Here is a 24,629-nt window from a genome sequence, read left to right on the forward strand (position 1 = left end):
AAATGGTCTTCTTTCGCTAGTCAATATTTAACAATTTTTATAAATAAATAAAAATTTAAAAAAAAAATCTGCTTTACTATTAGTTCAGGCATATTTAATTTTAATTTATAATTAAAATTTTGAAAATATGTTAATGATTTAGGTCTTGTTTGGTAATGATTTTAAAAATTAGTTTTAAAAAATAATTTTTAATGATAATTTTCAAAAACTGTTCTATGATGTTTTGTTTGAGAATCTCAAATACTTTTAACCCATTTTAATTATTTTTAAAAAATAATTTTTATATTTGGTGTTTTTTTTAATCATTCTATATATTTGTATTATGAAAAATAATTAAAAGTGTCTTGTTGAAGAAAATAAAAAGAACAAGATTGTTGCAGAAAACAAAGTGCAAACCGAAAAAACAAAGTATTAGAAAATTCTGGATTGAAAGAGTGGAAACGTGTTCTGTTCTTTTATCATCCGATTGCTTTACATGTGTTTTTATATCTACAATCTAACTCTGGTTACCAACTAATGGTTACTAATTGACCATAGTTATAGTTACATAGGTTAACTAACTTCCTAACTAAATATGATTAGCTTAACAAAAAGATATTATCTAAAAATGTCTTAAATTTTTTAGACAACTATTTTTAAGAATAATTTTCTATTTTTTAAAACAGAAAAACAAATTTGAGAAAAACGGTTTTTTATTCTTAAAATATAAAATATGGTGTTTTTAAATAACATTTTTTAATTGTTTTTATTTTTTAAGAGTTGTTTTAAAAACTAATTATATAAATATGTAAAATTATTAAAAATAAAACACTAGATATAAAAATTAATTTTAAAAATATTAAAATTTTTAAAAAATATTTCAAGTTTTCAAATTGGCTTTTGTTCTAGAATAATTTTTAAAAATTATTTTACAAATCTATTTTCAAAAACAAATGGCAAATAAGCCTGATCTCTTTGTTTTATATTTTTAAAAATAGAAAATAAAAAATAATTTGAAAATATAGTGTTGTAGTTGTTACACCTGTTTTTTTATTTTTTGGAGAAAGAAATTTTTTCTCAAAAATAATAGATAATAATTATTAAATATTTTTGTTTTTTTATTTTAAAAATAAAATATAAAGTTAGACTACCAGACATTAATTCCTTAATCGAGAAGCCATTACCGAAAACCTCCCAGAAAGAGAATCACAGCACTAAGTATTTTCTTTTCTTCCAAACAAGGGTAAAGTGATTTCGCCTGAAAGGTCCAGAAAGTCCAGATTCATCCACGTTGGACTGGGCTCTTTCTCCCACGTGTCAACTTGCTTACACGGGCGCGATGATTCAAGAACCTTCCCATCTCTTCTCGCCATAATCCCCAGAACGGCTTATTTTACATTCTCCAAACCCCCAACTTTCTCACTCAAATTTTCTCACACTTTCTCGCCAAGGTATTCTGATTCATTCTCTTGATTTCAGTGATTTGAGTGTGGTGGATTGTGATTGTTTCAATCTGCGAAGATGTGGCAACGGACGTTTCCGAAATCTGACGTGGAGGCCGGAGCGCGGCCACTATATCCGATGATGCTGGAGAATCCACAACTCCGGTGGGCGTTTATTCGGAAGATATACTCTATCGTGGCGGTACAGTTGCTTCTCACAATCGCCGTCGCCGCCGTCGTAGTTACTGTACATCCGATCGCTTACTTCTTTGTCTCCACCGGGGCCGGACTGGCTCTCTACATTGTTCTTATCTTCGTTCCTTTTATCGGTATGTTTTGTACCATTTGCTTTTGTTTTTCCTGTTTTCTTTTGTTTTGGACTCGTGGTTTGACTTTTTGGTTTTTTGGATTTTGAATTATTGCAGTGTTGTGTCCATTGTATTACTATCACCAGCGGCATCCGGTGAACTATCTTCTTCTTGGAGTTTTTACGGTTTCTCTCGCTTTTGTTGTTGGATTGACATGTGCATTTACGAGTGGTAAGAACTCTTAAATTTTGATGTTTGTTAAACTGATTGAATTGATGGAACCCTAGTTCTTATTTTTCTTTATTTTGTTTGAATGAAAGAAATCATAGTTTGTGGTGAGAGGATCTCAGTTGTGATTTTTGATCTTAAGTTAATGGGTCCTAATGTTATTTTGTATATGAATCTTGAAACAAACCATTCGTTTTAACTGTTTATACAAATGCTTTTGGTGTTCATCATTAAAGACCTCTGTTGTTAATGAGATTGATTCCACAAAACAGAGTATTAAATGTGGTGAAGCAAAGACATCCTTGTTTTGCCCGCGGCACCAACAGAAGATGTTAAGTTAAATTTGCGATCAGGGAATAATGCTGTGTTTATACACATGAGAAGGGCAATCCTCTTTTTTTTTCTTTTCTTTTTTTATTTCTTGATTTGTAAATTTTTTGTCCCCATCAGGACTTGAATCTGGAACCACCCACGAACCCTCCCCAACCCTATGCTGTGTTTACACACATGAGAAGGGTAATCCTCTATTTTTTTATTTTTTTTTCTTGATTTGTAAGTTTTTTGTCCCCGTCAGGACTTGAATCTGGAACCACCCACAAACCCTCCCCAACCCTTTACCACTTGAGCCAGGCCTCAAAGGCTACACATGAAGGGTAATTCTTTGCAACTTCATTCTTAAAATTGAAGTTTCAAACAAGATTTCCCATGTGTAGGTCTTTTTGTTGGTTTGTGCACCGTTTTCTTTTTTCAAAAAATCGAAATGTTTTATCCATGCTTACTGTAAACAGTAAGCTTTTATAAACAGGAAATGAAAGACAATTGAGTGCCAAAATTCCAGGCAAAGGCTCTTTGGAAGCGAAATTGCATAAACCTACTAGTCATAAACTTTTAGGAGGGAATTGCATAAACAAATCCATTAGTTATAAACTATTGGACTTTTAGGTACTTGTAGAAGGGGTATGGTTTGATAACGTCTAACTGCTAATATTTTTGGTTCCTTGGTCTTGGATTTCATCTTGGTTGTGGTATTGGATGCTGACTTCTGGAGGCAGTAAAGTAGGTAAGTTTTCGGCAAGTTCTTGTGACATTTCTAAATGTCACCCCTGTGGCTTTCTTACTTATTTGTACAGCAGCCAATTAAGTAGATATCCAGGTTTTGTGAATTAAGGGTTAGGATTTGGGAGGAGCAAATGGTAGATTGTTGTCTTCACCTTATTGAGATTAAGAACTGGACATATGGATTATGTGGATTAAGGGCTAGGGTTTATGAGGGGTGAGAACTAGGTTGTCGTCTTCAAAACTTTTTTAATGCCCAAGTCTATGGAAAATCTTGCTAATGTGAATGTGATTTGTTGAATGTGATTTGTTGTACGATTTTATACCACAATATGAGTCATCATTATTTTAAGTTTGATTCACGTTGTTTCCACATGGACAGACTTGTAATTGAAGTTTGAAAATCTATCAGCGAACGAATTTAATGATTAGTCAGATGACCTCTTAAACTCTATTTGTTTCCATTGGCAACAGGCAAGGTTATTCTGGAATCTGTCATTCTAACAACTGTTGTAGTTGTAAGTCTCACTCTCTACACATTCTGGGCGGCAAAGAGAGGCTATGATTTCAATTTCTTGGGTCCCTTCTTGTTTGGTGCCATTCTTGTGCTTATGGTCTTTGCTTTGATTCAGGTACATTGTTCTCTCTTTGCCCATTTTCTTCTTGTGCAAACCCTCAGGAAAAACTCAAAATTTACATGTCCAATGGTTAGATGGGTATACTGAATATGCCAATGTCATCCTTATTTCTCGTCTTGCAGATACTTTTTCCCCTGGGTAGACTCTCAGTGATGATATATGGTTTGTTGGCATCACTCATATTTTGTGGCTACATTATATATGACACGGACAACCTGATCAAACGTTACTCCTATGATGAATACATCTGGGCTGCAGTCTCTCTGTACCTAGACGTCATCAACCTCTTCCTTGCCCTGCTAACTGTTTTCAGAGCTGCTGACAGTTAAGAGGACTTATTTCCCCATCTCTGTTTTCTTTTCTGCCCCTTTGGGATGAAAAGAAATTGGTATGAAGCATGTAATGTCACAATTTTCTGTTGGCTTTTGTAATTTTTCTCGCCACTAAATACAATGAATTTTCCTACTTAGTAATTCCTCTCCCCTTTTTGTATCTGGTAACAGTAAATAGAAGATTGGACTAAATACATTTAACTATCATTAGTGTAAAATTTCATCAAATACTTCTCTCATTTGTTATTTTTATTCACCTAAATTTATGGTGGTTAAATATATTTAGCTCAAATTTAAGGAAAGGTGGTGTGAAAATCTAGGCAATCTCAAAATCCTATTGCTTTATAATTAGATTTTTTCACAGATCATTGGAGTGTATGCTGTGTGCTTCTGTTATGATTCTGTTTGAGTTATTTCAGGCGATCACAACCATTCTAGAAAGAGGTAGAAAAATGTAGATAAGAATCTGAACTGACCCCAGAATATGATTCTGGGAATCAGAGTATTGATTCTGGTCCGCTGGAATTGATCCCTTGCCTACGGATCATGAAGCTTTTGAGTGTTGTACTCTTTCAATGGGCTGAGAATCTAATGCAATGACTGATACTTGTGCCAGAAGCCAAGCCACATGGTGGTTTAGAATCATTCAAAATCATTTCTCTTTCACATTCAAGCCTAAAATTAACCTCTACTACTGAACTACTTCTAAGTTTCTAGTCCTTTTTTACACAGAGAACAAGGAAAGCTACTGCCATGTTGAGTTCCTCTTAAGCTTAATTCTTAACTATCATCATCTATTGCCACTGCCTGCAACCAACGCTTGTTGCAGAGTAGTAGCTCATTTTTGTTCTCGGTATCTATTCCTTCTCTCAGCTACAATGGTGAGGAGCCTCTCAACGCCCTGAGTCCAGATATCGTATTCCCTCTGGTTCCTGCACTCGAACTCCACAACTCCACGCGGTGTTGTTTTCAACCCAAAGTAGTGGCGCTGCTCTCCACCTTCCAGCAAATGCCTCCCTGGCCATGCCGGCATATCCTTCACCACCTCCAACACTACAACTGCAAATCATGGAAAGAGATTATTTTCTCATCCTATTGCCTGCCTTTAACTAATTAAGAATGTGATTGGAACTTACTCTTTTTCTTCTTGGTGATGGTCCCAGCTACGTGTCTGCTTTTCATCTTCAGCATCACCTGAAGGAAACCGATTCGATACTGTAAAAATCAAAACAGGAATGGACCCAACAATTCTTCATTGTCACAATCATGATATTTATACATTCAATCGTAAAACCCACCTGGCCTGTTCTGTGAATGTAAACAAAGACCATTTTCCAGTGAAGATCACCTGCACCATTGAAAAACTAGTAATGAATCTGTGAATCTGTACATTTGTGAGTAGCATTTGACAGAATCTACAAAAGTGAAAGATTAATTACCGTTGCGAGTTCTCTTGAGAAGCTCAGAGCCCCTGGCAAGCAGCTCTTGACTACAGACACCAATGAAATTCTCTCTGGGAAAGGTCTCACTGCTGTTCTTACCATTAGGCTGAGTGTTATTAGCATTACCACTTACACCATTTCCGATCCCTCTCTCCACTGGTATAACTGCTGCCACATTCCACACCTCTTTCAATGCTCTCGCTTTCAGGGTCGCCGCCCCACGCAGAGCTGCAATACATCAAAAAATATGTCATTCATCTTTTGCTTAACACATTAAACTACCAATTAACTTGAAAGTTCAGACTTTATATCGGATTTTGATCATCTCATTTGAAAACTAATTGGTGTCCGATAAAGATAAGCCAAACAACGTCACACCCTGCAGACCTATTTTAAGAGTCATGGCAAGCATTGTTGCACCGCAATGGGTTCAATAATGTATATGAAGAAAGAAAAATGCCCTTTTGTGGAGTACCTGTGGCAGCTGCAGCAGTGAGAGTGAGGATATCATCATGAGAATGGACATTAACTGCAGAGCTAACAACGGAAGCAAGGTGGTGGCGCTCAGCTCCCATTGCTTCTGCAGCCTCCACACACTGTGCTGCCACCAACGTTGCAGCTGAGGCAACAGCCATGTCTGTTTTTGTCATATGCTCATCTTTCCTTGACCCAGATGAAGCCGCTGTGGCTGCAGCCATGGCTGCTATAGCAGCAGCCACACCAGCAACCGAAACAGCCGCATGGAGCTGGGCATTTTGAGCTCTGCTCTCCTCTTTCTTCTTCTCCCTCCTGTCCTTCAACCACCTCCCAACTGTCCTAGCTCCACCCCCAGGGGTGTTTCCGCCGCTGCCGGGACCACTCCGGCCCCCAAAGAACTGGGTTTGGAGGGTGTTGTTTGCACTGAAGAACTGCATGCATAATACTAATAGTGAATACGAAATGCAAAGTGACGAAGAATCCAAAGTGAACTGGAATCCTAAGAGGAGCAAAAAATGTTTTCAACAAAAAAAAACGTCTCATCACTTTAAAACTATTCAAAATAATTCAAGCATTTTGAAAAACGAATATATGTATATAACAAAAACCACAGTATGACAAAGGTGTGTTTGGACTCCTATAAAAATTGATACTATTTTAGGTTTTTTGGTGAAGTTGTTAGACAAATTCATCTCTGGAACAATGCCCACATGACAGATAAATAGTAAAGTCTTGAAACATCAAGGACATTCACAAAATTCAAACACGAGCAGCGCTATAGTAGAGATGGCTTCAATGTATAATCAGTGAGGAGACAGCGGTTGTCATCCACCCCCTCTGCCCAACCTATCACTGATATGGCTTGTGTTTGGAGTAAAAGGGAGGGAAGAGCTAGAGAACAAGGGCTCTGCCACACACACTGCAACTTCTTTCATTTGCCCAAAACAGACAAAACCGCTTTGGGAAACCTGATATGACCTTTCCCTAAATTAATCTCCTCTTACGCACCACCCTCTTCTCAATTCACCAGTAGAAAAACAACCCAATAGTCTGTATTTTCAAATCACAAAAATTGTTGAAGGGGTTTCTCCTAATGTACTATATGACCATAGAAAAGCATTTTTCCTGGGGAGTAATGCTGTAATGGTACATGTTATGACCAATCTTGTAATATTTTTAATTAAAGATATTTATTTAAGGGGTTTTTCCCATTTCAAAAATATAAAATATTTTCCTTTCTGATGTGATCCCAGTTGGGTACCATCACCAACCTATTGTTATTCACTGAAAACAATTATATCAACACGAGATAAGACGTCAGTGACGAGTCCCACACGTACATTTATCAGTACTTTGCTTATGAAAAATTGATGATTAAGTAACTTGTGAGGTTGGTTTTCCTTTTCCTCCTTTATCATCTTTTGAAGTCATGGAGCCAAAATCCACTAAAGTTTTTCGTCTGCTCAGCCAAGGAACCCTTTTCAAACCTAGAATCTCAGCCACACTACAGCTAAGCCTAATACCCATAAGTCATGGACCTCAGAATCTAAAGAGACACACCTAGCTATGTAGCCCACCTCAAAGAAGAAAAGAGAAAACAAAAAAAAAAGTGAAAGATGATAAAGTTATTGTTTTATTGGAAGAATAATGATAAAAGCAATCCCAAGTCAGTGGGCTCTGGGTATTTTCTGTAGCAGTGAAAGCTCTGTTGTCCTTGGCTCTCACTCAGCTTTGAAGCCAAGACCCCCATGTGATATCAGTGTCCCAGGAAGCAGAAAATAAACTAGAAATCAACCTAGGGATCAAAAGAAAGATGCATGACCTTAACGACGTCGTCGAACTCATCCGAAGGAGAAACTGGTGGGCTGTCTGTTTCTTCTGTAAGAGACCCTCCACAGCTCTGCCCACCGTTCAATGGTCCACTACTGTGTGATAACCTCCCAGGCGTAATTGCATTCACTTCCTGAGCAAAAATAACAAGCAGATAAATGAGAAAACTGATCAATTCAAAGCTAAAAACATCGGCAATATGTATACTAAATTACTAACTGATTGCGACATTATGCGTTCGAGGACGAGCTGAGAAGTGGCAGAGGAAGCAAAAGAGAAGGGGTTCCCGGCAATGGTGACCGGCTCCTCGGACTCTCCGGCGAGGTCTTCGTGGACGGGAATGGTGGCGGAGCTGGCAGCCTTGGAATGAAAAGAAGGATGAGGAAAAGAAAGAGGAAAAGGAGGAGGAGGGAGAGCTTTGGAGACTTGAAGAGCCGAGGCGCTCCACGACCGAGACAGGAACTCCATCGGCTCCGGTGGGGTCTCCGGCAGCCGCCCTCCGATACCGATTCCGTGGTCCATTTCCATGCAGCTAGAAAAAAAAACCAGAGAAAGAGAGAGTGAGACAGAAGTAGCTCGGCTTTGGTTTTTGAAACAGTAGTGGGGTTGGGTTATTATAGGCCTTTTTTCCTTGGTCAAAAATGGGCCAAACCACCCTTGTGGGGGGGCCCATTCAAAATCCCCAAGCCCGATGCATGGGCCCACGGGCCCACATGTGGGCGCACCCTCCACACCTGTCCACCTCCTGTTCTGTTTGGTTTATGGCACAACCCCTGAGGAGGCGTGCCCTAGAGACGTCATCATGCTCCTTTTTTTTATCTCAGCTTCTCTCCTTTTTGTTTTTTCAGGGAGAGCTGTTCTTCAAGTATGTGTAAAAGCAAGGAGAGAGAGGAGAAGATCAGCAGCTTTCTCTTTTTAAAGTCGTTTGTTTCTTACTACATCACTGCTGGCCCAAAGGGCAAGCCTTTATTCCCTTTGCCTCTTTTGCTCATTGATCAATCCACATTTCAAATGTGCTTTTCCATTTCCTCCTCATTTTTCAAAATTGGCTGAAAGGAGACTGAAACCCAGCTGGGCAAACCCCAAGCAAATACCCTTTCTATTCATATGTCCCTGAAAACAATTCCAAAAAAGATTGTCTAATCATTCTTCATAGGGGGGACTAATATCATAATTATCATTTATCTTTGTGCATTTAGATGGGTCTATGTGAAGATAGGAATTTGTGACTTGCGGGGGACAAAAGTGAGTTCATGGCTACAGGGAATTTGAATAAGGAGTGGTGATGGTCTGGTGGGTGGGATGGGGGATGATAAAGATAGCGAAGTGGGAACTGAATTGACTGTGGAGATGTTTTGTTCTACACCAACATTCTGTTTGTGCTTCTGACCCAACACCTCCCTACTGTTTTGTCTTTCTATACTTTCATTTAGCACTACTCTGGAATCTGGAATCTGCATGGTCACAGTCCAGTTTCAGGGTCACAAGTGGTTTCTTGGGGTGGGCTCCGTTCATTTGCTTCTGGGTCTTTAACAAATATGCCTGCAAGGAAGTGTAATATCATCAGCAGAGGATTAAGGACATTCATCTAGGGTTTTGTTTGTAATCCTAAGTCTCTATATATGTAAATAAACTAAAGCCTTGAGCCCATCCCCACCCTCCAGCTAAAACAAAGGACATGGTTGGCGTTTGAATTATTTACAATGACTCACATAAAACCCCAAACACGGGGCAAGAATCAATGTCTCAGCAAGGAACATCCATTTGATTTTCCTTGAATTTTAATGTGAGAGTTTCCTGGTGTATTAGACTTCTTGTTCTTCCACATGGTGATGACACAAGGACAGTTTAGTGTCATGTGCCTAGGAGTAAAGCATTGCTTCGGGATGCGGAGTTATCATAGCCCAGCTGGGAACCATAGCTTTGGGGGCCTTCTAATCCTTTTGCAGCCACAAGGCTGGCTAATCGTACACAGCAGGCTCCAAGACTCCTGGTTTTGGAAGGCACACGAGTAGAACCGCTATGTTGAATATGCAGCCAACATTACACTATGTAGGTACCTGTGCAGGTGAGGTATGGTCGGTCCTAGAAACGGCAGCAGCGGCATGAACACTAAACAAACAGACGTGCTTCCTAGGGATCACTGGGCAGCTACTTCGCTCTATACGGATCAGTGGGGAAGAGCCAATTCTTCTTGGAAGTGGCTTGGGTTTTGCCTGGGTGACTGATCCTGCCATAATGTACTCATACCTATAGCATTAGCAACCGAAGTTGAGCAAACATTCGATGATCTTCATGCATCAATAGTCAGGAGGAAAGACACAGCAGTGTAAGAAAAGGATTCAAGTTAAATTCCAGTCAAAAAAGAATCAAGTGATTTGGTACAGAATAATTACAGAGGATTTACCAAATACAGTGATTTACAGAACTGAAGACCAAGGAGCTTTTTATCTCTTTGACTGCAATCCACTGCCACCATAATATTGCTTAGTAGTTTCACGTGAGAATTCCGCAAATGTCATTTCATCCTTCAACCGTGATGCAAGTGGAGGAACTATTCTATGAATTTCTCGAGTTAGTTTACCGGGTTCCTCCCCAGCACAGTGAATTCCATCACACTGGCCACTTACCACAGAGTGGTCCATGGGATAATCTGAGATAGAGAAAGTTTTGCTCCATGCTGGCTGCAAGAAGACAACAAATGTTTCTCTGCTCAAGTTTTCTAGCTTTCCTGGTCTGCACACTGAGTGGAGGGTGGAGCGAAGTTTCCCTTTTGATAGGATATCAGCTGATTCCCCCACCTGAACAATGAAACTATCAGGAGAAGCCCTCACCATGAGGACATTATTCTTATTAGGATCAAATATTTGCAAATATGTGTGTCCACTAGGGGATGGACATTCTTGCTCACAATATTTGCAAAAATGATCTTCCATTTTTGTTGATTGTGCATGACAAGGCAAAATAAATAACGGAGCTGTCAGGACAGTGAATATACCATAGTCATAATGCCACTGCTGCCATAGGTTAGAAGGATCGCAACAATAACTACCTGCATCTCCAGTTTTACCCAAGTTGGGAAATTCTGCCGCAGTTTGCTCATTCCTTATGGGGTGTTCCTGGTCCCTTTTGTGGTTAGCCTTTTGTTTGCTAAACCCCTTTCTCCTCCCCATCTCTTTTATTATGAGGCTGTCTAACGTTGAATGATAGTGTATAAGACGCCCCTTTGCTGAGCATGATTCCAACAAACTCTGCTCAAGCTCTTCACGGTGAATGGCCCTATCACATATCCGTGCAAGATGGAGCCCCAGCTCCATCATGCAAAATCCTAAATCTTTGAAAGTACTCCCAAGATTCTTAAATTCTTCATTCTGGATTTTGCTCAAACCATAAACATCATTCCGATCTTGTTCTTGATTTCCACTGTCATTTACTTTATGACTTGGTCCACTTTGAGTGGATTTTGAACCTTGTTCATATTTGAGTTGCATAGCAAAGGAGGAGACACTTCTATCCAAATTCTTCAAAGGAACATCACTCCCCAAGCTGTGCTCCTGGAAAATCCATCAATAACAAAATTAACATTGGTAGATTCTTGCCAAAAATAAAAATTTCTAACCAAACAAACTTTGGTCCCAAAACGAGGCAAATATGTTGAGTGAAGTCTGTGTATGCTGTGTGCTTGGTAGTAGTTTTAACATCATAATCATCTAGGTCAAAGTTTCTAAACAAATGTTGCTATTGGCATTCGATAATCAACCAGAAGAACTCTTGAAGACAAGATTAGCTGAGTCGCAATCCTAAAACAAATTTGATTTTGAATAAGTGTATGTTCAGCATGTCAAAAAGGATTTAATACAAAAGCAAACCCATCACCAGAAAACAGAAAAAAAAACCCAATGTAGACGTAAATTCACAGAATTCAAGATCTTCAATGGGGCTCTATATCACAGGCTCTAAACACAACCCCACAAAACATGGTGATCAGATGATGAGAGGACGGGTCGACAAAGCTCGGATTCAGGGTAATTAAGAGTTCAAGCTTAAATAAAGGAACTACTTTTTCAGTTTATCATCCATTTCCATTGCACATCAGCAATTACATAAAGTATTTGGAACCTGGAAACATTGAAAAATTACATGAATTTTGGAAATTCTATATAAAATCAATGGAAGGGATGAAAATGAGAGAACATGATCAACACAGAAACGAAGAAAACTCATTGATATAATTAGATGTCTGTCCCAAAATACAAACAAACAAACACACGAATACGAAAAAAAAGCCAACACAGTGTTTTCACGTAAGACGAGAAACGGAGAACACAGAAACCCCAGAGGCCTCGGTTTTGCCGCTTGACAAGACTACGCGAGAAAACCAAGGCTAGGGTTTGGGACGATTGACAAAAGAAGACGAAGAAAACGCATATTCTACACAGCAACGGAGAAAACACAATCATGCTTTGTTCTGCGGTGGAGAGAAAATGAGAGAACCCTCAGGCTAAATCAGAGAACCCCCCAACCAAAACTGCACCCTTCTCAGCGGAAGGAATCGATACCCCAAAAAAGAAACTACTTTCCACCCAATTTCTGAATTGGAAAATGATTAGCGCAATTTCAATTGGGTTACCTTGAGAATGCGATTACGATCTTGGGGGTTGAGAAGCGCAAGCTTGCGGGCTAAGGGAAGAAGGCTCCGTCGGAGAGTGGAGGTATTGGGGACGCCAGTCACTGCAAGGAGACCGGGGCCGGAGGGTCCTAGGGCTTCCATTATTGAAGTAGAGATGGATTCAAGCCTTGACAGCTCTGCTGCTGATAGTGACAATGAAACCCCACCTGAAGAAGAAGAAGAAGACAGGAGGATTAGATCAGAGTACTGAACCTCGTACGCCTCCACAATTCCACCTTCTTCCATGTCGAACCCAAGCCAAAATGCTGGCAATCCATCAAAGCCGGTGGACATTACAAAATTTGGAGCACTTGGAACGACGTCGTTTTACCTATCCCTTTTGAACTATTGGGGTGCTTTTATTTTCAATTTTTTTTTTGGTTTTCAAACTTAATCTTCTTCTATTATTAACTAAATTTTATATTTGCAAATCACATTTTAAAAATTATTAAATACACAAATAATTATAATATTCCTAAAATTTTTAATTATTATGACACATTGATTTATATATATATATCAATACTTGAATTTTACGGGCACTAAACTTCCTCTTAAGTTTTAAGAGCAATGGTTCCAATGCCTGCAGAACAGATAAATAAATACTTACAAGCTCATGGACTGTGACTCCAAAAACTTCCATTTTCCTCATTTTTCCCAACACTTTCGGGTTCAAACAGAGTTGTCAATAAGGTGATATTACAATCCATATTACAAGTCTCTAAGCAGCCTTCAATTGAGAAGACACAGTTAACAGATAGTGAGATCCTATCTTTGAAGTTGGATATGTCAATGGGTAGAGGCATTGTACAAGTGGGAACATAATTAGATCGGTATTAGTATCTCTGCTAGGCTGCAGTCTCCTTGAAGCTCTTCGTCAACCATATAGCAGTTTCCCTGGGAGAAACTTTCTCTGGTCCGAATGGCTTCAGCAGCACCCCAAGTTCATCGAACCTTTCTTGTTGCAAGAGCCTTGCACTGAACTCGAGCAACCCCTCTAATGCCTCAGCGCGCTGCTGGTATGATGAGGTGTCAAACCTGCGCTGTCGTGAATCTGAAGATGAGCGGCTAGAAACACCAGTAGTTGGGTTGTGCTCTGAGCATTCACTTCCATTTCGAGGAACTCCATGGTCTGCATCAGTGAAATTCTGCCTGACAAAGGCTTTGTCCAAAATCTGTACTGTACACTTGTCCTTTGTGATTGAACAGTCACCGCTATCTGGTGAGTTAGAAGAGCATTGAGCAGATGTTGATGAAGTTTTACGGATAGGGAAAAGAGGCTCATCACAAGAGGCTAGAGGAAATTCTGCAATCCTATCAATTCTTGGGGCATTAACAGAGATATCTGGAGACTCCACGCTGCGGAGGAGGCGAACATTGGGTCTGTAAGGGGTTTCTAAGGTAGCAGCTCTTGTTGGAAATGGAAGTGATGCTCTTCGAGTTGACCAGGAAGACTTGCTCACTGGAGTATGTGACACTGGAAACTGCAGATATAAAGATACAATATAGTATATATCAACCCACAAAAAGATCATACAAAAGTTTTCAGAAACAGCTAATGGGCATGTCTTGCATCATAAGCATGGATGCTTATGCATGATATCGGAACCCTCTACAAATGCAGGGCACCATCAATGTTAGGGTCCTAACTCTAGGTGCTAGGGATGAGGTTATAGAGAAGATTTTATTTCTGAGAAGAAAATGGGGAGCTTGACATCTCATTTCTATCAATTCCCCTGTGTAAGCTAAGACAAGCAGAAGTTCAATTATATATTCTGAGCTCTAAAACTTACTGAATCATGATTTGAGCCAATCCGTGATATCTTTGATGTTGCTGTCTGTCTCCTAGGAGTAGAAGAAGTTTTTGATGGTGTTGACCTAGGGGTTTTGGTAGCACTTGAGAACTTTGTGACCACTGATTTATCAATACCAATGTCTTCATGAGTGCTGCCAACAGATAATTCAGCAAACTTCCGATTTAAATGACTGGAGAATTCCTGCATCTTTTGACTAGAACAAGGAGAGTCTTGCTCAGTTCCAGATATACTAGGATTCAAGGTCCTGTCATTGCTGAATGATCTCCGCTTCTCTCTGTCAGAGAACATAGGAACAGCTTCTGGCTCCAGGAATCTAGTTTTCTTGATGTAGTTGGAATCAGACCATTGGAAAGGAAAAGTGTTTCGTCTAGGGCTATTGGATTTCAGATGGATCTTAAGGATGTAAGGTTGAAGGTGTGAGTGAGTGAGCAACTCTGCAGCCTGGAAAAATAAAGCTACACTTCAGAATGGTGGAGACATCCAAAGAAACAAAGATTAGAATAAATTGTAAATACTATCAACAGACTATGGCACCCATACCTTTCAAATTAACAATCACACCCATGTCTGACATCACATGACAAGGATGGGTACAAGGAGATGGGTATGGGTCTGGGTGTGGACATGTGCCCAATCTTCAAAGTTGAGCCCACATTTTTCAAATGTAAACCTTATAAGATTAGAACAATGATAGTTCTCTAAAAAACAAGCCCAACACTAAGTTCATATCAAATGGCTGTAACTAGTAAGTCCCTGTGTTAAGGTAGAATATTACATGTGGATTTGTCATGCTTCTACAGTACCTTTGTAATCTAATAGAAATTTTCATGTAACTACTAGGGATAATGAAAAAACCATATGTATAGCTAGCTTATATTTGCAAAAGATATATTTTCATCTTTCTTATACACCCAAATCCAAATTCACATATTCCAACTGGATGTCAAATATCCAACATTTAGACATGCACACTTTGACTTCTGCTCCCTAGTCCATGCAACATAGTCAAGAAGCATAGAAGCATTACTCTAATGTACATGAACAACAGAAAGACATGCAACAACTATCAGAGAGAACAACCCCAAAGAATATATGGTCAATAGTATATTACAATTTTTAAATTATGGACAATCATTGTGAAAGTAAGTTTTGATCAATCTTTTAGGAAGGCAAGTTTTTCCAAAATGGATCATGTATTAGACTTCAATATCATCATTATGGAGCGATATTATACCCCAAAGATCACTTTGAGGAATCATCAGATGGTGAGTACTAAGAACTGTGGATGCAAGTACTAAGTACTATGGATGTAAGTACATTGGTAAACCATTCACTTATTTCAAGATAATATTGTATGCACATTAATGAAAATAAAAGTAAATAAAATAAAAATAAAAAGCCATATAAACCAAAATATTACATACACTTGGTCTAAGTTCAGGATTTTTCCGCAGCATGCTTTTTACAAGTCCCCGACTGCAGGAGGAAGAAAAAGAACAGAGGAAAATAGATCAGGAAAACCATTTTAGTAGTGAAAGCCACTTATATAGTGTTAGAGTGTGTGTGAGAAATGCAGGTTGTGTTAAAAGATCGCTAATATGCAGAGTATAATGTGCATGAAGTAGGGAAAAAACTCACAATGCACCAGAATACATGGTTGGAAGTGGAGCCACTATAGACTTGTTTATTTTGTTTATCAGAGCTTGCATATCCTGCTCAAAAAAGAACAAAAAAACATATTACAGTAAGTTTTTTTGCCAATGTACAAGGAGCACAAACTAGCAAATATTTCATTACTGAACCAAAAAATTGTCAAGACACATACTGAAGATGGAGAGGCAGAGATGTGGGCAGGGAACAAATCATGAATGCTACATATCAAAACTCAAAAAAATGGAATCGCAATTTAAAACAATTATAAATTGTTAGTGTTAACTTAATTGGAATCTATTTATTATTATATATAGGGTCACTTTTTAGAATTCCAAGGAAAAACCATTTATCCAATGGTGATTCTTTTTTTATGACTCTTTTTGGTAATAGATCCATTACCAATAGCAGAATTGTTCCTTCAGATGTCATGTAAACATTTCCAGTTGCATTATTTTGGACCTTAAGATAAAGTTAACCCTGGTGTAAACTAGCTAATTGGCATTAGAAAATAGAAAAGTTTAGCACCGACAATCAATGACATGAGCAGTGTATAAAAAATAAATAAAATAAAAAACCAAGAATGTGATCTGCAACAATGATAATATTAGCACTAACGCACACAATAATCAGTGCTTTCCAAACAGGAGCACAAGATGTGGTATGATAAACTACTTATACATCCTCCTAGATGAAGCATTTTAATTAGGTAATGGTTATAGAGTTTCTGAATGTCAGTCAACACTCAATCTAATAATTCTACAAACCGCAACAAGAAACTTACAAAGGCTTTAAATGCAGGCCTGTGAGCAGTCATTTCATATATACAGCACCCTGGATAAGGCATATGTTAGATGTTTATTAAATAGTCAACAAAGGAATAAACACATATCAAGGCTAGATGATCCTTGAAGCTCAAAGTGATATACTTTACCTAGAGACCAGATATCTGACTTGGAACCATATGGTATATCAGCAAGAAGCTCAGGGCACATATAACTGGGAGTCCCCACAACCTGCAAAAGGAGCAGAAACACGTGGTAATTAGATTCAGCAGGTGTATAAGTATGAAATTAAAAGTCATTCTATAAGCCATGCTACTCACAGAGGAAGCAAGATCATCAGAAGTCAACATCTTAGCAAGACCAAAATCACCTGAATCCAAAATATAATATAAACCAGTCCATACCATCCAAAATATAGAACAGAAGCAAGCATGAGTGACTGACAAGTTAACATAAGGCCTAACAGAAACAATAGAGAAGAGAGAGGAAGGATTCATTTACCTAGACGTATGTCTTGGTCCTTTGTCAAAAATATATTCGAACACTGAAGCAATTGGAGAACACCATTAGAGCAAAATAGTTTTTGATATTCACACAGATAAGAGATTAACTGATACCTCTACCAGTTGCATCAAGAGATTCCACTGACCTTGACATCACGATGAAGAATATGGTTTGCATGCAAATATTCAAGTGCCGTCAGGAGTTGAACTAGCCACTTGCAAAGTTTCTGCTCATAGTTCAAATTCAAGTATCAGACAGAAATGACACGAAGTACCATAGAGCAAGGTTTTAAAATAGGAAGGTTAAAACAATAAATCAACAGTGGATGAACTCCACTGCCAGAGTAACAACCTCTTCAGGAAAATGAACACCATTGGCTCTTTTTATAGCTTCTGCCCTGTATGAACAATGAAGAGGCAATATACAAAGTTCACACATGTAGCAAGAAATCATTATGCCAAACAGATGGTCTAAAATTTGTCAAATAACTGAACTAAACATGAAGCATAACTTACATGTCTCCTCCCTCACAGTACCCTATAACAATGCATACATAGCAACCCTGAAAGTGAAGACAAAAATTATCAATGGCAGAATCTGATAATAATAGGTTATTTCAATTTCTTATAATACATGGGTTTCATAATGGTGCAAAGATGGTAGGCTCAACATAGCATAGTTGGAATGTGATAAACTAATTCCTAATTGCAGAGTGGCACCACTAAAAACTTATCTCTTGTTCATAAAACTTTGTTTTTAATTAAAAAATTAAAATTAAAAAAAATTAAAAAACTTATCATTCTGGAACACTGCCACATTTGTTACTGTGATATCCCAATTGCAGATCACTAGAGTACAAGCCTTCATCGCAACCTAGTTTATTCCAGATGTATAGAATTCAACTCTTGGGAGTATTATGACTTATCAGTTTCTATTTCTGAACCAAACTCAGACTTGTGAACCTCCAATGCGGCTTTGGAACTTCTACCATCTCAACACTACAGCACAACTCATTCATAACTCAGTCATGTCATCCATGACCCAGCTGTACCAACCATGACTTGGCTATACCAGTCAATCTGTTGCTACAATTGGAAAATCTTGTATGACGTTCCAAAGTGTCACAGAAATAATCATTGGGATACAACTTCACCAAGTCTTATCAGACTAACCAATAATGTGACCCTTGCTCTGGGCCTGTAAGTCTACAAACCAACTTGGCTGCATACTCCATGACCCATATATAAAGGCAGTAGTTCAAGGATCTAATCCTGAAGCCCACACTTGGGATTCTCCATTTGGAACTCAGAAAAATAGAAAAATCAAGAGGTTGCTTCAAAAGCAGCAAAACAATGGAGATCAGACCAATTTTTTTGTGAATATTTATCAATTCAAAGAGGCAACCATTAATATAAAACATAGAAATAAGCCACAGAGATATGGTAGTACATAGGAAGAATGGACAAACATCATCTAGACCTCAAGGACCAAGTTGACTAAGCATCAAAGGCATAAGGCTATGCAATTTTCTCACAGTTTCAGAATAAGAAAACTATAACCAACATGTAGGGAAGATGGTGAGAGAACAAATATCAATGACAGCACCATTGTTGTGCAATTGCCAGACAAAAGGTAAGTCTTAGCTAAATGCACCAACTAAAGGAGTTAAGATAACAAAAAGGTGAAAAAGGACCAACTATAGAATGGAAAACAACAGGTCCTAACAAAAACTATTTCAAAAGAGATTATTTGCCGACCTTCTCTACCCAAGAATCTTTGTACTCAACGATAAATGGATTTCGTACTTTAGAAATCAGCTCCATCTGCAAAACAAGGAACAAATACAGCATCTTAGAATATAAAGTTCTATCATAAAGTAATGAATTTGCATCAGATTCCTATCAAAGATGACATCTATTCAAATCCATATTCAGTACTTGAACCATTAGGGGGCAATGTATGAGTTTTACCTATCTTGAAATGATATAGACTATAGGGAATCATAACCAGGTCTGGACATTGAACAACTTAATGTCAACTTTTTTTACCCACACCGAACCAACAAAGCAGTCAACATTATGTTCTCAGATTGCAAAAGGTCAAATTGTTCAGATAGTCTTTTCCTTTCTCTTTGGTATGCATGGGTTTTTTTTCTAAAGCAATCCTTCACCTTTTAAGCATGCTCCCAAATAAGAAAAGTAGTTCTGTGCATCTATTAGATTTAACTGGAAAGAAAAATAACTCAATACTTTTGTTTGCTTAAGTTTAGAGAAGGCAGGACAAAACAAATAAAAGTACTGACCTCCAGATGGGCAGATCTTCGGGTCCTATCAGTCTGGCGAGCAAGGCGGATTTTCTTCAGGACATACCTTGAGAGTATAACAGAAAATATAATTACAATCACCATATAATACACATCTACAGTAATCATGATGTTCAAATGTTTTAACATCTCAATCAAATATGAAAAACTACAGAGAGAGAAACCAAAAAAACTATAATGTGCATCCTCACTTCTTTTTTTCATGTTTATGTCTCACAAGAAGAGCAGAACCGAAGGAACCTTTCCCAATCTGCTCTAGTATCTCATACTGATCCATAGCTTGTGCTCACTCCTCCCACCTGATGTCCTCCAAAAAGTTTTAGTCCTAGCAAGTATTCACAGAACAAAATTAACAAAAAGTTCCAATTCTATCAAGCAGCCAAGAAAACGAAGATAAAATAGGAAGGACAGTGTTTGGGGGTTGAGTGTGTGGGACATACAAGAAGAACAAATATATTACAGCAAGAATCAATATTGAAATAATAAACACATATCCACCATTAGATACCATTTCTATCAGGCACACAAAACAGTAAACTTCAAACAAGTCAAGCCCAAACCCCACATCATGGGGTCACATGCTCAAAAGGGAACAGTTAAAGTTGGAATTCATGGGAGTTGCCTCAAAATGCCCTGAGAAAAGGCGTAACATGAGGAGCTAAAGGACTTACTATGACCATAAAGTAAGCATCCTCAGCTTAACCAAGCTTCGCTTACTTCCCTGCAGACATGGGCATGGGGTACAAGATGTCTGACAAGAGATCCGAACAATCAATATACCCTACAAAATCGCAGGAGACCTAATTCCAGAACACTACCACTTCCAAAAATCAATGCACTTAGACAGTTAGGACCATAACAAGAATCATATTTTGTTTTCCTATTTCCCACTCAATCGTTATCCTCCACGGCACTGTCCTACAGCTATGCAGGTTTTGTCAGCCTCAGCAAGTCCAAATCCCAAACTTGAGGTAGGCAATTAGATGAAGACATATACCCACGAAACAAATCTTTCATAATCAATACAGAAAGAAAATGCTCAATTATTTCAATGATCTCTTAGAAGTAAACAACCAAGAAAAACACAGCTTCACGATCAAAGAGTTAATATCACATCTCATAAGTGCAGCATTCTAACCTAAAACCCACAATTGAAGTCGGATAACATTTTAAATAGGCAAGTCTTTCGCCCCCTTCAAACAGATATAGTATAGTTTTCCCCAGGAACTCTCAAGAAACATATCAGAATTGGGGCTTAGTTCTAATTTGGCGGCTATGGGACGCCTTCATAGTACATTATCAAGATGTATTTTCAAATGCCCGGTGAAAGAAAAAAAAAACATAATGGGGTATTGGACATTCAAACAACACCTATCTTGAAGCAGCCCTCCGTTTGGTTGCCAAGAAAAGGAAGGAAATGAAAGCTCAAATCTCACATTTTCTACTGTTTACTTCCCAGAAATAGAAAAACCGAACTTTACTCAGCCAAATAACCAACAACACAATCGAACCGACTATTCCGCTTTTCAACATAAAGTTCCCGCTGCCCACTTACTTCTCTCACCCGACACTTTCCCAGACACCAAACAGAAACCCCCCAAAAAAGCCCAAAACAGAAATTCTTACAAAAACCCAATGCAAGAAGAAGCAAAGCAAGAAACAGTAGACAGAACATTACCGACAAATGGAGTAAAAGGCAAATCAGAACAAACCCACATAAAAAAAGAGCCAAAAAAATTCAGAAATCTTCTTGGGAAAATCCAGAGAAGAAACAAAAGAAAAGAGCAGCCACCCAAAAATTGAAAAAAGAAAAATTACCCAAAGAAGTGGAAGAAGAAGAAGAAGTAGATCTCTAGCTCAGTGGTGGTGAAAGAAAACAACAAAGGAGGAAAAACAATAATATTACTAGAAAATCTGTACTATTTAATTAATATATTTTTATAGATCCTTTGTTTTTTATAGAGAAAGGGGGCGGCAAAAGAAGAAAGAAGAAGGTGAAAGTGAGAGTGAAAAAATTCAAAGTTCAAATAAAGAGAGAGAGAGAGAGAGAAGCGTGGTGGGTCAAATGGATCTATTAATTCTTTGTTTCTTTCTGCTTTTGTGGATTCTGAAAAGTACTTCATGCATTTGGGTAAAACACACTTCATGGATTTTCAAATTTTTTTGAATTGCTTCTCATACTTTTTCCCCGTAGCAGTCTCATACTTACTAATCTTTTTATCATAAAAATTTTGAAATCTCTAATACTATAATGATAAAAAATTAATAAATATTTAAAATCATTATCAAACAAACTCTTAATTTAATAAATAATATTTTTCATATTTATACAAATATTTTCGAAATACAATATACTTTTCAAAAATTTTAAATGTCGGGAATTATATCATGCAGTTGACTAATTAAAAATGAAAAAGAAAAAAAATATATTTATGATTTGCTACTAGAGTGAGATTATCAATCTTTATTATTTTATAACCATTTTGAGTAATTGCATTAAAGTCATACCAATTCCACTAGAAAATTAAGACATCAAATTTAATGCTTTATATATAAAAGGGAAAATAAATTAATCTTAGAAAAATAATAACATTGAAGAATATTAATTTGTTTTTTGTCCCTTTTATTTACCCTAAAAATTATTATTATTTATTCATTTTTATTTGTCTAAAAGGTGTTAGGTTTGGACATTAAACTACAAAATTTCTCTATGAATTAATTTCATAAGAAAGTGATGAAAACTACTTCCTAACACATAGAGCACGCCCACACTAAAGGATTTACCCCCATAAGGTGCAAAGTCACAACCAATTAATTTTAATATCATAATTTATTTTTTTTAAATCAAGATGCTTAAACCATAATTCATTTCCCCAAAAAATAATATGATGTGAACTTTGATCAATAATTTTAATTTTTTTCTTTGTCATTATCTGAGAAATATAATAATAGGGATCTATAAAGAACAAACAAATTAAAGGGTGATTTGACTCAAAAGTTCATTGAAAATCCAATTTTAAAAATCTAACTCTTCACCCGTTTTTTGCCTCATTTAAACAAAAATACCCTTAATTTAATTTTATTTTTTTGTAAAAATTACTTTTTTTTTTAACATATATGTAAATACTTAAAATGTTGAATGACATTTATGTCAAAGGTTATCCTTCAAATAAAAAAAAATAAAATAATAAAAAAACTAAATTCATAGGGATTATTTCATCAATTTTAATCAATTAATTCAAAGTTATCACCCCTTTTTGACCTCATTTTGATAAAAATACCCTCAATTTTTTTTTGTAAAAATAACTCTTTTTTCTTAACATACATATAAATATTTAAAATGTTGAATGACATTTATATCAAAACTGGCTTATTCTTATAATAAAAATATAAAATGAACTAAATTCATAAATATAGAGATTATTTCATCATTTTTAATTAATTAATTCAAAGTTAAAGCCCTCTCTTGCAATAAAAGTAAAATGAAAAGAACAAAAATAATAAAAGAAATTAAAATAAAATATAAATTCAAATTCAATAATTTTTTTTCCTATTTCTTCAAATTTGATAATGTGACTTCTTCCTTTCTTCAATTTTCATTATGATACCAACTTGAGCTTTATCCTTATTAATAATTTTTATTTAGTTGCATTCACGGTGGGATAGTTAGTGGCTTGTCCACTAAATTAGTGGATTGAACCCTAACTTTTCTTCTCTAATTATTGTTTGGTACGATAATAATTTGAGTGGAAAAGCATATTTTGTTGTGTTTGGAGTGATTGAAAGTATGAAGTTTTTAGGTTAATTGTTGATATGATTCACTAAGTATGAAATTTTATTTTGATATACTTAATTTATCGTGTCATATTAATGTAATTATGATTTCATGTGCACAATTCATTTAATTATCATGCTTGCGAGATTGGCTTATTCTATAATCATAGGTTTTAAAAATCTTTTTTAAAATAAGATCCTTATTAATAACCTATATTAATTACATGAATGATTTTACTATATTTCCCATTTGATACAAAAAAGACTATGACATATTTTTAAGGGTACACTAAAGAACTTGCAATTTTTTATTCAATGCACTTAAATGAATAGTTTTACAAGAGATAAAATAGGTGAAAAACTATTAAATGGAAACGTTTTTTTCTCAATAAATGCAATGAAACTCTTCAATTTATAGAAAGACAACTCAACAACTAAAATAACACAAAAAAGTCTTGACTATTCAAGTTTTAGTTCAATCAATTGAATAGTCGTTGGTGTATTTAATGCACTATAAGCGACTATTGACATTTTTAAGGCTCAATCAAACCTCAACAAGACCTTGACTAATCGGACGCCAACTATTGGAAGAAAGAAAATTTTTATGAGCAAACTTGATTAGTTCTCAACCAAGAGAACCCAACTAATTGAATTGATTCTCTAATCGATTCAATTGGTTAAAGACATCTTCTACTAGTTGTACAAAAAATTGTCAAAAATGTCTTTGTTCGAGGTTTTAATCTTCCAATAGCTTAGCCATTTCTTTTAAAAACCTTTATAAAATGTTTTTGAAAGAAATAAGCTTGAGGTTTTGAAATAAAACACATAATCATCCACTTTAACAATCAAAAGTAATTAGTAGTGCATAAAATATAAAAAAATAAAAAAAATTAACCTAAGTGTACTAATGAAACACATCTTATAGAAATTCCTAGACAACTTAAATATTCAATGATCCATTTTTCATGACTTTTGAATATCTCACAAAGATACGTGAGCTTTCTTTGGAATTTATCAATAAAACCTAAAAACGTCACCTGATTTAAACATGTTAGTGCACTTAACCTTATTTTGTAATGATCAAAACGTAATTAGGAAAACCCTTAAGTTGACATAAAGCAAATAAGAAGCAATCCCACATGAGATATACGACTTATGTGGAAACCATCTACAAAGTCTATAAAAGACTTTGTAAATGTAAAAATCATGACATTTACTAATAATAAAATAAATCCACTAATTATAAAAGATCAAATACATATACTTACTTGGACCTAGACATTTCCTTTGTGATGAGTCTTACATTGGTTGTAATACCTATGTTTGTCTATACATCCTTGATATAATATCTTCGTACTCTTTAGTGAACAACTCA

At 36.5% G+C, this 24,629-nt stretch overlaps 3 protein-coding genes across 15 annotated transcripts; 1 reads left to right on the top strand and 2 right to left on the bottom strand.

Moving 5' to 3' along the window:
• Nucleotides 1-1,149: 1,149 nt before the first annotated feature.
• On the top strand, nucleotides 1,150-4,124 carry LOC100853005 (protein LIFEGUARD 2). The gene is made up of 4 exons (XM_003632281.4): nucleotides 1,150-1,750; nucleotides 1,847-1,960; nucleotides 3,488-3,645; nucleotides 3,774-4,124. The coding sequence occupies exons 1-4, from the start codon at nucleotides 1,501-1,503 to the stop codon at nucleotides 3,978-3,980; spliced, it is 729 nt and encodes a 242-aa protein (XP_003632329.1). The 5' UTR covers nucleotides 1,150-1,500; the 3' UTR covers nucleotides 3,981-4,124.
• Nucleotides 4,125-4,598: 474 nt separating this feature from the next.
• Nucleotides 4,599-12,711, bottom strand: LOC100854030 (VAN3-binding protein). Of its 7 annotated transcripts, none has more exons than XM_003632297.4 (11): nucleotides 12,363-12,709; nucleotides 10,731-11,286; nucleotides 10,140-10,533; nucleotides 9,793-9,962; nucleotides 7,952-8,264; nucleotides 7,725-7,865; nucleotides 5,901-6,333; nucleotides 5,423-5,653; nucleotides 5,282-5,331; nucleotides 5,120-5,177; nucleotides 4,599-5,042 (listed from the first exon to the last, which is right to left on the bottom strand). In XM_003632297.4, the coding sequence occupies exons 4-11, from the start codon at nucleotides 9,837-9,839 to the stop codon at nucleotides 4,822-4,824; spliced, it is 1,494 nt and encodes a 497-aa protein (XP_003632345.2). In that variant the 5' UTR covers nucleotides 9,840-9,962; nucleotides 10,140-10,533; nucleotides 10,731-11,286; nucleotides 12,363-12,709; the 3' UTR covers nucleotides 4,599-4,821. The 7 variants fall into 7 exon arrangements, 6 of the variants coding, with proteins under 6 accessions (XP_003632345.2, XP_019076743.1, XP_059593799.1 ...); XM_019221198.2 differs by having other exon boundaries at nucleotides 9,793-9,982; XM_059737816.1 differs by having other exon boundaries at nucleotides 9,793-10,023; nucleotides 10,140-11,286; nucleotides 12,363-12,711.
• A 312-nt stretch (nucleotides 12,712-13,023) lies between these two features.
• On the bottom strand, nucleotides 13,024-21,548 carry LOC100852976 (serine/threonine-protein kinase Nek2). Of its 7 annotated transcripts, none has more exons than XM_010653704.3 (15): nucleotides 20,852-21,548; nucleotides 19,672-19,805; nucleotides 19,460-19,526; nucleotides 18,915-18,980; nucleotides 17,673-17,719; nucleotides 17,509-17,554; nucleotides 17,303-17,383; nucleotides 17,155-17,197; nucleotides 16,974-17,023; nucleotides 16,803-16,884; nucleotides 16,653-16,702; nucleotides 15,857-15,930; nucleotides 15,643-15,694; nucleotides 14,195-14,659; nucleotides 13,024-13,885 (listed from the first exon to the last, which is right to left on the bottom strand). In XM_010653704.3, the coding sequence occupies exons 2-15, from the start codon at nucleotides 19,755-19,757 to the stop codon at nucleotides 13,250-13,252; spliced, it is 1,845 nt and encodes a 614-aa protein (XP_010652006.1). In that variant the 5' UTR covers nucleotides 19,758-19,805; nucleotides 20,852-21,548; the 3' UTR covers nucleotides 13,024-13,249. The 7 variants fall into 7 exon arrangements, with proteins under 7 accessions (XP_010652006.1, XP_003632328.1, XP_010652004.1 ...); XM_003632280.4 differs by having other exon boundaries at nucleotides 21,299-21,531; XM_010653702.3 differs by having other exon boundaries at nucleotides 21,159-21,292.
• Nucleotides 21,549-24,629: the final 3,081 nt, after the last annotated feature.

Source organism: Vitis vinifera, chromosome 7 (assembly GCF_030704535.1).
Source record: "Vitis vinifera cultivar Pinot Noir 40024 chromosome 7, ASM3070453v1".
NCBI classification, from domain to species: domain Eukaryota; kingdom Viridiplantae; phylum Streptophyta; class Magnoliopsida; order Vitales; family Vitaceae; genus Vitis; species Vitis vinifera.

Excerpts from the sequence above, each read along its gene's own strand:
- LOC100853005 (XM_003632281.4), top strand. The coding sequence starts at position 1,501 with ATGTGGCAACGGACGTTTCCGAAATCTGACGTGGAGGCCGGAGCGCGG. Across the intron at positions 1,961-3,487 it reads GACATGTGCATTTACGAGTG|GCAAGGTTATTCTGGAATCT; the intron begins GTAAGAACTCTT and ends CATTGGCAACAG. Across the intron at positions 3,646-3,773 it reads TGGTCTTTGCTTTGATTCAG|ATACTTTTTCCCCTGGGTAG; the intron begins GTACATTGTTCT and ends CTCGTCTTGCAG.
- LOC100852976 (XM_010653704.3), bottom strand. The coding sequence starts at position 19,757 with ATGGATCAGTATGAGATACTAGAGCAGATTGGGAAAGGTTCCTTCGGT. Across the intron at positions 17,720-18,914 it reads AAGATTCTTGGGTAGAGAAG|GGTTGCTATGTATGCATTGT; the intron begins GTCGGCAAATAA and ends CTTCACTTTCAG. Across the intron at positions 15,695-15,856 it reads ACCATGTATTCTGGTGCATT|TCGGGGACTTGTAAAAAGCA; the intron begins GTGAGTTTTTTC and ends TTCCTCCTGCAG.
- LOC100854030 (XM_059737816.1), bottom strand. The coding sequence starts at position 9,839 with ATGCCGCTGCTGCCGTTTCTAGGACCGACCATACCTCACCTGCACAG. Across the intron at positions 7,866-7,951 it reads AACGCATAATGTCGCAATCA|GAAGTGAATGCAATTACGCC; the intron begins GTTAGTAATTTA and ends ATTTTTGCTCAG. Across the intron at positions 6,334-7,724 it reads AGTTCGACGACGTCGTTAAG|TTCTTCAGTGCAAACAACAC; the intron begins GTCATGCATCTT and ends TTATGCATGCAG.